General features: G+C 34.0%; 1 protein-coding gene across 2 annotated transcripts; it reads right to left on the bottom strand.

Moving 5' to 3' along the window:
- Positions 1-2: 2 nt before the first annotated feature.
- Positions 3-14,092, bottom strand: LOC117331546 (sugar phosphate exchanger 3-like). Of its 2 annotated transcripts, XM_033890298.1 has the most exons (18): positions 13,727-14,092; positions 13,031-13,154; positions 12,597-12,689; positions 12,263-12,294; positions 11,660-11,711; positions 10,911-11,056; positions 10,698-10,794; positions 10,394-10,478; positions 9,985-10,083; positions 9,177-9,215; positions 6,922-7,016; positions 5,685-5,826; positions 5,496-5,521; positions 5,078-5,153; positions 4,611-4,715; positions 1,341-1,435; positions 785-856; positions 3-642 (listed from the first exon to the last, which is right to left on the bottom strand). In XM_033890298.1, the coding sequence occupies exons 1-18, from the start codon at positions 13,774-13,776 to the stop codon at positions 466-468; spliced, it is 1,605 nt and encodes a 534-aa protein (XP_033746189.1). In that variant the 5' UTR covers positions 13,777-14,092; the 3' UTR covers positions 3-465. The 2 variants fall into 2 exon arrangements, with proteins under 2 accessions (XP_033746189.1, XP_033746190.1); XM_033890299.1 differs by lacking the exon at positions 9,177-9,215.
- Positions 14,093-14,203: the final 111 nt, after the last annotated feature.

Here is a 14,203-nt window from a genome sequence, read left to right as displayed (position 1 = left end):
GCTAATTATATAAACTTTTAATAGATAACATATCCTTACATTTATACAATGTATACAGAACCAATAACAAGGGCCCAATGGGCCTGAATCTCTCACCTGCTATCCACTGATCCTTTTTATACATAACCATCATAAAGAACAAGTGTATCAGAGACAAAATATAAGATGTCAGGGTCTCACAGTTACTTGAAAGACCATGATATCATGTTAAACAAGCATATGTTTCCTCACACAAAACGTGGCTGAATGCATCACGACACCCTCACGACTGTTTACAGTTTAATACAGATATCACAAAATCACTTCCACTCTGAAGACTGATTAATATGACCAACATGACAACATCATCACTTTCACCGTGATGACTGAATAATACCACCAACATCACCACACCACCACTTCCACCGTGAAGATTGATTAAAATGGCACAGACATAACATATGTTAAACTAACATAATTTAATTATCATGAAATCTGGTCTGCTGCAGATATGATGACGGGTTCATCGTCATTCTCAAAGCTATTGTCGGAGTAGAGCGGGGCTCTCTGTAGACCCCTGAACCAGGAACACACATAGCGTTTTTTGATATCCTTTACTTCTGTGATAAACAGTGGAAATATACATACACCAGTCAGGAATGTCTGTAAAGAGGAAACAGAACAAATATCACATGATGCAAATGATGTTATCACATGATGTTAAATAAAGTGAAGATAACCAAAGTGTTTGGGATACAGTCTATGTACATATATGGCTAGGATAGCTTACCAAATCATTACTTACCATTATCATGAAGAAGACAAAAACAGGAACCCAATTACCATCAGATAATTTTTGTATAGCTGGCACAAGTAGCTGTGGATATAAATAAACAAAGGATATTTGACATTTTTTCACTTTTACAATTATGGTAACAGTACACAAATAACTGACTAATCCATAAGAAGTTGATTTTGATAGTTTTGATGAACAGATACAAATTAGATTTATTTTGAACTATTGATTATGGTAATTTTTTTGTACATAATTTTTTATTCTTTGATTTCATTGCAGCATCCAAGATAGGGATTTTATACAAATATTTCTTAGATACTACTTTAAATACTTCACTTCTATATAATAACAGCATTAAAGGGCTTTATAACATTTCCTAAAACATGTTTGTTCATTTTCAATGAGGGTAAAAATTCTTTCAGGGTACAACAATTATAAACTGTTAAAATCATAAACAATTGGAACTGTTGTTTCAGAACTGTGATATCCCTGGGAGTCACATCTAAATGAGGAACATCACAGAAAACCCAGAGGAAATGTTCAAATAACAAAAACCCTAACAAACCTGGCCAATGGCTGCCCCCACACTTCCAGTTCCATCAATGATACCCGTAACTGTAGCTAAGGCCTTCTGATTTCCAGCCACTGGACCCTGTCGCCCTGGTAACAAAAAGAAACCATGAATGATGGAAACTGTCAGCAATTCTATCGGTAGATATTGAGGATTTTATCTTTTATATGGATATACAACAGGGATAGTGAAATCCTATCATGTATATTTACTAATGGACATACAACAGGGATGGTGAAATCCTACCATGTATATTTACTAATGGATATACAACAGGGATGGTGAAATCCTACCATGTATATTAACTAATGGACATACAACAGGGATGGTGAAATCCTACTGTGTATAATAACTAATGGACATACTACAGGGATGGTGAAATCCTACCATGTATATTAACTAATGGACATACAACAGGGATGGTGAAATCCTACTGTGTATAATAACTAATGGTCATACTACAGGGATGGTGAAATCCTACTGTGTATATTAACTAATGGACATACTACAGGGATGGTGAAATCCTACCATCTATATTAACTAATGGTCATACTACAGGGATGGTGAAATCCTACCATGTATATTAACTGTGGACATACTACAGGGATGGTGAAATCCTACTGTGTATATTAACTAATGGACATACTACAGGGATGGTGTAATCCTACCAATAACTAATGGACATACTACAGGGATGGTGAAATTCTACTGTGTATATTAACTAATGGACATACTACAGGGATGGTGAAATCCTACTGTGTATAATAACTAATGGACATACTACAAGGATGGTGAAATCCTACATGTATAATAACTAATGGACATACAACAGGGATGGTGAAATCCTACTGTGTATAATAACTAATGGACATACTACAGGGATGGTGAAATCCTACTGTGTATAATAACTAATGGACATACAACAGGGATGGTGAAATCCTACCATGTATATTAACTAATGGACATACTACAGGGATGGTGAAATCCTACTGTGGTAGCACACCACAGTAAGACAGCCTGGCCATGGGCAATTTTTTTGTTAAGCAAATAACTCCTGTATTATGATATGTATAAAAAATGAAAAAATAAATGTACACTATAATTGGTATATCCAGTATGAAGTAGTACATACAGGCTTCACATTTATTAAAACAAAAATCAATAAATTGGTTCCGGATTTTAAATATCCGGATTTTCCGAACGTGTGTTTACACAGGAAATTTAGTTTTGCCTACAGCGCAAAATGGAAGCCCACAGAAAAGGTAAGATAGCGGAAAAACTTAATTTACAACATATGTCCAAACAAGATTAATTCTGTCTTTGGGATAGAGATATTTAATTTTAAATAGGTTTCAGAAAAAAAATTGTGTAGAGAATTGTGCCATTTTGGGTCAAATATCATAATATTTTGCAATTTTTGAGAATTTTTTAAGCTGTTACCATGGTATTCACAGCTCTAAAAATCACAGAAAATATCAGTTTACTTATCCTTCAGAGCTCTATTAAAATTGCAAATGTTGTACAGATTTCAAATATATATACTTTATTAGAGGTTATATGTAAGGTTAACTGGCAATGTTTACATATCTAAAGCATGTGCCATATTTTTCAGAATTTGGCATTTTTACTGTACACTGCTACCTGTGTATAATAACTAATGGACATACTACAGGGATGGTGAAATCCTACTGTGTATATTAACTAATGGACATACAACAGGGATGGTGAAATCCTACTGTGTATAATAACTAATGGACATACAACAGGGATGGTGAAATCCTACCATGTATATTAACTAATGGACATACTACAGGATGGTGAAATCCTACTGTGTATAATAACTAATGGACATACTACAGGGATGGTGAAATCCTACTGTGTATATTAACTAATGGACATACTATCAGGATGGTGAAATCCTACTGTGTATAATAACTAATGGACATACTACAGGGATGGTGAAATCCTACTGTGTATAATAACTAATGGACATACTACAGGGATGGTGAAATCCTACTGTGTATAATAACTAATGGTCATACTACAGGGATGGTGAAATCTTACTGTGTATATTAACTAATGGACATACTACAGGGATGGTGAAATCCTACTGTGTATATTAACTAATGGACATACTACAGGGATGGTGAAATCCTACTGTGTATATTAACTAATGGACATACTACAGGGATGGTGAAATCCTACTGTGTATATTAACTAATGGACATACTACAGGGATGGTGAAATCCTACCATGTATAATAACTAATGGACATACTACAGGGATGGTGAAATCCTACTGTGTATATTAACTAATGGACATACTACAGGGATGGTGAAATCCTACTGTGTATATTAACTAATGGACATACTACAGGGATGGTGAAATCCTACCATGTATATTAACTAATGGACATACTACAGGGATGGTGAAATCCTACTGTGTATATTAACTAATGGACATACTACAGGGATGGTGAAATCCTACTGTGTATAATAACTAATGGACATACTACAGGGATGGTGAAATCCTACTGTGTATATTAACTAATGGACATACTACAGGGATGGTGAAATCCTACCATGTATATTAACTATTGGTCATACTACAGGGATGGTGAAATCCTACTGTGTATATTAACTAATGGACATACTACAGGGATGGTGAAATCCTACTGTGTATATTAACTAATGGACATACTATCAGGGATGGTGAAATCCTACTGTGTATAATAACTAATGGACATACTACAGGGATGGTGAAATTCTACTGTGTATATTAACTGTGGACATACTACAGGGATGGTGAAATCCTACTGTGTATATTAACTAATGGACATACTACAGGGATGGTGAAATCCTACCATGTATATTAACTGTGGACATACTACAGGGATGGTGAAATCCTACTGTGTATATTAACTAATGGACATACTACAGGGATGGTGAAATCCTACCATGTATAATAACTAATGGACATACTATCAGGATGGTGAAATTCTACTGTGTATATTAATTAATGGACATACTACAGGGATGGTGAAATCCTACTGTGTATAATAACTAATGGACATACAACAGGGATGGTGAAATCCTACCATGTATATTAACTAATGGACATACTATCAGGATGGTGAAATCCTACTGTGTATATTAACTAATGGACATACTAAAAGGGCAGATGAAGTATCATTGGGTTTTAATATCGGCTATCCCTTGATAAACAAACCAGTATGGATGACCATTGGGGGTGGTGAAATCTTACCCAAGTCAGCTGCTATTGCGGCACTGATGAGGTTGGACACTCCACCAACAAAGAACCCAACAATAGTCATCAGTAAGCCATTTATTGTCAGATTTTTTGGTGATTCTGGAAAAGATATTGATATAATATTTACTATAATAATTGAGGACATACTCAATACAATATCATCATATCACTTCTGAGAAAACATTGATGTTCAGATTTCACAGGACCATATATCAAAATCAAATTATCTGAAATCTCTGACTCATATAGAATCTATTTCAGTAATGCCAACATGTTGTTAAAAGGGACAAATTCTGGTGAATTTTTACCAAACATAAGTCAATCTATCCAGCAAAGAAAGTGTTTGTCACAGAAAAAGGAAGACACTATAGATACAACATAACCTATCTATTAATTTGATAGAGATACAAATGAGGGGCGAATACAAAATTACAACATAATAACAAAAATGAAATACATACGACTGTATACAAACAAAGACGGTATAGCCAGGATGAGCATTGGTATCACAATTATTGTCCTCTTCTCAAAGCGATCCTGTTTAAGAAGAAATTTGCTTAATAATACATGTAAAAAATAAATTGTGTTAAAATATTTCATTTCTTTTTCATCAAACATCATTTATAACCAGCATATAAATTATGAAATCAATATTTCATTTCTTTTTCATCAAATATCAATTATAACCATCATATAAATTATGAAATCATTCAAAGTGTTATTTTACACTCATTCTGTATTTTTATATTGCTTTGAATTATTACATGTAAATTAGAGCATACACATTTAACCTTGGATTTGTTCTGGGAACACTACAAGGTATTCCATATATTTCCATTACACCTATAATTACGTTAAAGGGAAACGTGTGTTACTTACTGATATTACTCCAGCTACTGTTCCACCTGGATGAGAGGAAAAGAAAACATTAACTTAAATTAATGATGGAGACAGGACGTCAAAATGATACATATACAATGTACTGTAATTGTAAATGTAGTTTAGTTCCACTAGGAAATTCAGTTGTCTTTTAGTAGTTTTGTATATATAGATACACAATGTCCTTACCTATGATGCCTCCAATGTCATACCATATAGATACTGTGTCGGCTGTGGATTCTGACCATTTGAACGAGTTGGCGAGGTAGAATGGCAGCCAGAAGAAGAAGGAGTAGTTGACAAGCTTTAGACAGGCGTAGGCCAGGGAGTACTGTAAGGAAATCACAGTTACTGTAATATATCACATTACATTACTTTATCTCTATCAGTAACTTTATAATGTAGATACATAGAGCAAGCAGGTTATCATCATTACACCATATAAATCAATACTTTATTATCTGAATTAATATCTAGCTAATTACTGTCAACTGTCCACCTTTGGGGTGTTCATGGATAGGAGGAAATCACCCCGTGAGAGGCGGACCAAGCTGATGATGTTTTATAGATTGAGCAAATCAATGGTTGGATTTAGGTGAATTCGTGTTGTCATGTGAAGAAAATTTCAAAGATATATAGATCGATCGCCAATGCACACATGCTCATGGGATAACTTTACGACAAATGTGCGGCTCTTTTCGGTCTTGTCAAAAGTTGTTTACATAAGTAAAACAACATTTCCATCCATTATCATTACTTTGTCCATCTTCAAAAAGCCTTCGTGATTATGATTTAATTGGATTACCAACCGATCCTATCGACTCGTCACGGTTAAATGAATCTATTAAAACACCAGCTCGATCCCAAGCTAACCGATCTCTGCCGCGGGCAGTGTCCATCAGTACCGTGGATAAGGGTCTAACACAGGTAAGGGGACTAGTGTTACAGGTGGCCAATTAGTGACTGACTGACTGTATATTGCATGGCTTCAGCAAATCTGATCTAGAGTATACGAGGCAAAATGAGCATCTGAATGACACTAATATCGAAAAAGGGCAGTAGGCCTACTACAGGAAAAGGGGCGGGGCGCATTTCTAACTTTGAATTAGGGGCAGGGCGCCGCGCCCTTCTAACCCGACCTAGCTGGAACACTGGTGATGTTATGCACCACATTAAAAATCAATGTAATTTTTTTATTACAGAAACTGAAAAATGAACATTTTTATCAAAAGAAATTAATCCCATTAAATATACAATGTATCAAAAATGTATCAATGTATCAAAAATATGCTCAGAAATTTTTAAATAAAAAGCAGCAATAGAATTATTCCTCCAGCATTTTCCCAGGGTAATCTTCCATTTTCTGTTTTTTCCCTACCAAAGCTTACCCTTATTACCTCTTATTGTGTAAGACCACAGTACGTACCAGAGCTACTCCAGGTAGACACGCCGCCTCTCGTAAAGTCACCGCCTTCTCAGTGTCGACTCTACTGATCCTGTTATTAGAGCCTAACAGAGGTTCTGGGGATGAAAGAATCAATAACTATTATTGTGTTTAATTATCATTGCTAGAAAGTTCTTGATTTTATTCTTTTTTTCCTTTTTTCATAAACGAAACAGTACAGCCCAACAACCAGGGATGTTATTGAGTGTAAAATTTCACTAATTTGAAAAGAATATGATTTTTCATGGCTTACAGTGTATTTGTATTTTTGGAAGAAAGTGGCTCTTCCCTTTCTTGACCCTCGCCAAGATATCATACAGCTTACATGTATATTTTAAGCAACTAACCATAAACACAGGTATATTTACAGACAACATGAAAGAAGTTTTCCATTATTTAGCAATTAACTAACATTTTACTGTGTATCTAGTACATTTTAAAATTTTAATTTGTTTAGTAGTAAGAGTAAATAAAGCCTCCCTCAACCTCATGCTTTAACAAGCTGGTCGGCACATGTACAGGGTGTTAATTGTCTTTTACCTAGAGACAGGGGATAAACAGATTGGAAACAAAGAAAATTAAAACATGAGGTTGTGTGTTACTGTCAATAACAATTAACAAAGGAAATTAAAACAGGAAGTATTGTGTTACTGTCAATAACTACTAACTGTAACCATGAATGTGTTGTGGGTATCTTTGAGGGTAAAATCTGTCTAATACAATAGAGTTAAAGAAATATTGGTAAGCTAAGTCTTTAGATATGAAAGTCGGTGGCAGCTGTCCTTGTATATACATGTAAATCAAAGGGAGATTAGCGCCATGCTTACACCATGCAATATAATTACTCTGATTCTCTACCTTGTCAAATTATACGGAAAAAAAATATAAGCACAAAAACAGGCACTATTAGAATTCAATGGTTTGTCATGCTCCATCATGCAGCATACCATATCTATCTTGGAACAACACCACAGGGGAACACAATATCTGACTCCATGTTAAGGGGGTGGGCATATTACTGGGCAGTCTAATGTATTAGTTAGTATTTATACTAATAGGAGGGGATTTACTACTTAGGACAGTCTATTGTATTCGTATTTATACTGATAGGAGGGGACTTACTACAGGACAGTCTATTGTATTAGTATTTATACTGATAGGAGAGGACTTACTACAGGACAGTCTATTGTATTAGTATTTATACTGATAGGAGGGGACTTACTACAGGACAGTCTATTGTATTAGTATTTATACTGATAGGAGGGGGACTTACTACAGGACAGTCTATTGTATATGTTAGTATTTATACTGATAGGAGGGGACTTACTACAGGACAGTCTATTGTATATGTTAGTATTTATACTGATAGGAGGGGACTTACTACAGGGCAGTCTATTGTATATGTTAGTATTTATACTGATAGGGGGGACTTACTACAGGACAGTCTATTGTATATGTTAGTATTTATACTGATAGGAGGGGACTTACTACAGGACAGTCTATTGTATATGTTAGTATTTATACTGATAGGAGGGGACTTACTACAGGACAGTCTATTGTATTAGTATTTATACTGATAGGAGGGGACTAACTACAGGACAGTCTATTGTGTATTAGTATTTATACTGATAGGAGGGGACTTACTACAGGACAGTCTATTGTATTAGTATTTATACTGATAGGAGGGACTTACTACAGGACAGTCTATTGTATTAGTATTTATACTGATAGGAGGGACTTACTACAGGGCAGTCTATTGTATATGTTAGTATTTATACTGATAGGAGGGGACTTACTACAGGACAGCCTATTGTATATGTTAGTATTTATACTGATAGGAGGGGACTTACTACAGGGCAGTCTATTGTATTAGTATTTATACTGACAGGAGGGGACTTACTACAGGGCAGTCTATTGTATATGTTAGTATTTATACTGATGGTGGGGGGGGGGGGGGGGGGGGGGGGGGGGGGGGGGGGACTTATTATTAAGTATGAACTTGTTAAAAAATTGTATATAATCAAACCAGTGTTTTTTTCAATTTCTTTTTTCACTTTTTCAGTTTTGGATTTTTTTATCTTAATAAAAATGATAATTGATAAAAATGATAATTGATAAAAATGATAATTGATAAAAATGATAAATGTGCACCATAAAACCAATCTGAAGCAAGCATAAAGTTATTAGCCAGCAGCAGGGACCTGCCAATACAACAGTATACCAGGAATAACTTGTACCTTCAGAATCGGTTTGGGACCCATGCAAATATCTGAGGTCTGAAAGCAGTTAAAAACTTTGTCTGTAAATGTTGGACATCTGATTGATAACATTGTGACACTTCTTCAACATAGCTGTCAATGAAAGCAGAAATTTTGAACAGGCTAATCTCAGTCAATTCTTAGTCAAATTGTCCAATTACAGATGAGCAAAATTTGTACTAATCAATTTACACAATAGAAAATACATGTATCACAAATGTTAGAACAGATCTAGAGTCAAACAATAACTATGTGTTAAACACTGACAATTCATAGTGTAAGCAGTCAGTAATATTAATATCTAGTATTTAGAACATTTTAAAGATAAAACACAGTAACACAATAAGAATATCTTAAAGATAAAGCAGAATAAAGCTTTCAAATAGCAGAACTGAAAAAACCTGCACTAAGAAACTTTTAAAATTCATAATATATACAGTAAAAACTTGTGTAATTTGTGCACTCGGTTATTATAACGTTTCTATATTACCTCCCTTTATTGTGAATCCCCTAGCACTAACAAAGTTTTATTTTTGTATTGTCATACCCATTTTATAACATACAACTTTGAGTTCCTTTAGTCAAGTGGATTTTATACCAAATCAGGGTAACAACTAAAACTGTTAGTAGTAAGAAGTTATCTCAATATTAACTAAAATGGAAATGGGTGTTGTGTTTTCCAAGTGATTTACCTGATTCCACTTAGTATTACACTGCCTTTACTACAGTAACTTTAGTTATCTTTAAGTCAGTAACTATTAGTGTTGTGTAGTACTAAGTGACTTACCAGATTCCACCTGACCAGTATTTACACTGCCTGTACTATCATACTCTTCCTCAGTTAGATCAGCTGATTTTTGTTGGTCTTCATCAGCCATTGGTAAGCCTAAAGGAAAGTTAATGATTCAAGATATCAAAAATGATTCATTGTTTTGGTTTTAAATGAACAAATGCATGTCCTTATCTCAACAAAATCTTATAGAGGCAAAAGATTTAGTTTAAAAACAAAGGTATCTGAATTCATATCAGCATATTTTACCATTGAAATTACAGTAAAATTAACTATTACAGTATTTTGTATACCATAAAAAGACTTGTGTTATTTGCGCAGGGTTTCTTTTTGTTCTGAAATAAAGATTAAAGTTGGGGGTATTTAAATCATGAAATAATGAATTATTCTGAAATTGAAAACATACCAACATCTTTTGGGGAAGGCACTAATGCGAAGAAATTGAGGATACCTCCTGCAAATAAGACTGAGGACGGAACAAGGAATGCATACTGTAAAAAGAAAAGAAAACTTGTATATTATACCATCACACATTATATATTATACAGGCTTTATCATGTGCTTGTTCTATTCATGAAGGTTATAACAATTATGAAAAAAACTATGGTCAGTTGACCTAAATATATTAAGATATTTGTGATTGAATACAGAATTGAATTTAAAACTTATACACAAACAGCTGTATTTAATATATAAAAAGAACTACTTACATCATAGCCATAGTTCAACACTGAGGACACCATTAGAGCACCGATGATGTTACCGACCGAGGCACAGGCACTCCACAAACCAAGAACGAATCCTCGACTGTCAGTACAAAAACGTTTTTTAATGAAAATAAAAATGGAATCAACTGCAGTAAAAGCACTCCAAGAAAGCAAGCATAGTTTATTCAAATAATATTGACGACCTTTGACACTAACCTTGACCTTCCAAACCAGTTTCCCATCACAGCAACTACTGTGGGCCACCCTGTAGACTGTAGTAGGCCGTTAAGGATCCATAACAACACATACATGTACTTGTTGTAGAAATGTATCCACTCAAACAGACACCCAAAGACGAAGACCTGAAAGAGGGGAGACATCAAATTACCACATACTCTGTACTACAACTTAGCATCTTCACATTTCAGGCATGTAATTAATAGGATTATAACCTACTTTCTTTCCCCACTCTGTCCTCTGGCTACCAAAGGGATGCTGTACCATCCTTTACCATATCTCCTAGGCCTTTACACAAAGACAGTCCTGACTCAAAATCTATTCAGTCACAGAGATGGAGTTTAAACATTGTAGTACCTTTTTCTATTTGTTCCTAAAGGGATCACACTCTGTCCTAATGATTTATCAATGAGTATATCCTTCCCATGTTAGGCCCCACTGTCTTCAGACATGTCAAAACCCAATTCAAAAACATGAAATCTACTCTATCCGTAAATAATTCAAGACCAAATTACCTTGGGTATTTCAGTTTAAACTATATATATATTTGACTGGGACTCCAAAGATAAACTCTGAAACTTTCTGTAAAGTCAGTATATCACATGAATACATAGCTCCATTGACTCCTTGGACCAGTAAGATAATAAAAACAAAATACAAATGTATTCTAATAAAAAAAAAGAATACAAAACAAAAGATTACACATTAAATTTTGAAGCAAAACTCACACAAATTGCAGATGTACACATTCCAAAGGATAGCACCAGCCTCAAATTGAACCTTTGAAATGAAATCAACTTAATGTACAGAAAATAGCTTGCATTCATTGAAATTACATGTATTCTGAAAATATTTTGAATATAATAAGCATATTAAATTATGTTCAACAATGCAAATATCATTATCATATACAATTCATCTTTTCATATATTTTACCGGTATTCTGGGACAATTTTTTTTAAATGTTAAAAAAAAACTTACATAATATATAATATTTATCCATGGTCAGTATGTTTATGCATGGCAAAGACACCAATAATCCAATATGATAATGTACGGATGGCTACAAACTAGTATACTAGTTGTATGCTATCATTTGTAATTTTAATTTTCCCCTGACTATAAAAGTGAATGGTTGAAACAAGTAATTATCAACAATCCAGGAGTCTGTAAAAAGTTAAAGCTACTTTATACCAAAACTGGATAATAATATTTTGCTCTTGATAAAGTATTAGCCTTTAAGGCTAAACAACTTACATACCAGGTATATAATATTTATATGAATATTAATAAGTTATTTTTTATAGAAACCAAATACTGAAAGTACATACCTGTCTCCGAGCATGCCACTGATATAAAGACCCTGGAACAAAAAAAAAGTACTTATACAGTGACTTATATATGTGTTTGAACGTTTCACAAGACAAAGTCACATGAAAAAGTCCTTCTAACCATATATAAATATTTATTTGGAAGTTGAGACTTCAAAGCTTCCAAACCTTAGTCTGATATATATAGATCTAAAGCCACTACATTTGCAGTGATATAACATCAACACAATAAGCAGGTATTTGATGTGATCATTTGAAATATCAGGACTTTTTATATTTATTTGCATTGATGCATTTTTTTCTTTCTTATAGTAATATTTATATAATAACATACAACAGCATAGGAGATCATGAAGGCAGCATCCAAAACTCCCAGAAATTCTGTATCTTCTCCTTGTTTTTTAAAAAGATCATGGGAATTCCATACCTGAAACAAATGAGGCACACATGATAATGTGAGTCAACTTTATGAAGTAAAATTTAGTATAAATTACATGGCAAACAGTTGAGAGACAAGTAAAATGTAGGTGAAAGGTCACCGAGATGAGGAGACTGGTCATGGAGGTGAGAAAAATGTTTATTGTAGAAGATCTAGACAGGTCACGGAGGAATTTCCGAAAGAAGACAGACTTTTGTGGAGTAGATGTGAAATCTCACAAGAAAAAAATCCAGTTGCTCATGCTGTAGGGCTATAAATCATCATACTTGGAAAACAATTTAACTAAAACTTAAACCACTGTGTGGTGACGTTTAGCTTAAGGAGCTTACATCATATGGTCGACAGGTTTCATTGTTACATTGTGTCTCATTGTACGGAGATGGAGTCCATTCTTCGGAAACTGTCGTTTTCACATTGCTGAAAGTCTTTCTGGTTGCATGGAAAAATGCATAACTGTAAAACAAAATAAATTTTAAAAATCTATGAAATTAAAGTTATGACATTTAGATGGCATTACCTTACCTGGTACTTAACTAAGCTACTGAAAACTGCTACATTATAGGTATCTTGATTTCCTAATTCATCCATATATAAAATTCTGATAATTATATAAAAGAAATTATTTTTTATTTAATTCATAATTTAACATGGCATGCAAAATGTGCAATATTGAAGCTATAGCCTTAGTATTTTATGAGGGATTAATCCTAAGAACATTTTAAGTGGAACAACACATTTTTTTTGTTAGATAAATAATTACATTGACATGGTTTAGACTATCTAATACACGACTGCCTAATTCAATCATTACTGTACCACTTTACACAATAATTTCTTATTAAGAGAAAAACAGAATTATATAATTTATATTTGATACCATTTTTGATTTTTCAAAATTTGAAAATATGATCTTGTGAAAACCCATCATCACGTTCACTTAAGACTGACATATATAAAACCATGACTTGAGTTCTGGTATCTTCACGCGTATCCATAACCAAAGAAAAGCAATCAAGTTTTCCTACCTCATAAATGTAAGGACAAAGGTAATCCCGTGGTAAACTGTCCACGCCATTGTGTTTGCTTATGTATCCAAGGTGACTTTACATCAGACGGATACCCAAGCTTCCAGACTAGGTTAGTCGCTAAAAGGTGTGCCTACTGAGCTTTAAGTTGATATCATCCACTGAGCTTTAAGGTAACGTGACACGACAGCTTCAATACGAAATCCAGCTCATCTACGTGTACCGCAAATTGGAAGTTAAATAATAAACACAATGGCGTGTTTTCATCTTCTTATTCCATTTCTTCATTGTTATGAGAATATATACAATACTTTAAGCGTATTTGGCCATTGTGGAGCTTAGCATTCAAGTCGTCTAATCACATGATATTGTCATCAAAACATCGATGTCTTGGTGAGAAAGACGCTTACTTGAAATGACATTATTCAAGTGATTCAAGCAGGTGCGTGATGTCGTTTCCAGACCGGATGTTTATTG

This window comes from Pecten maximus, chromosome 7 (assembly GCF_902652985.1).
Source record: "Pecten maximus chromosome 7, xPecMax1.1, whole genome shotgun sequence".
Classification (NCBI taxonomy): Eukaryota; Metazoa; Mollusca; class Bivalvia; order Pectinida; family Pectinidae; genus Pecten; species Pecten maximus.
Note: the sequence above shows the minus strand (reverse complement) of the source record. Positions and strands in the feature narration are given on the sequence as shown.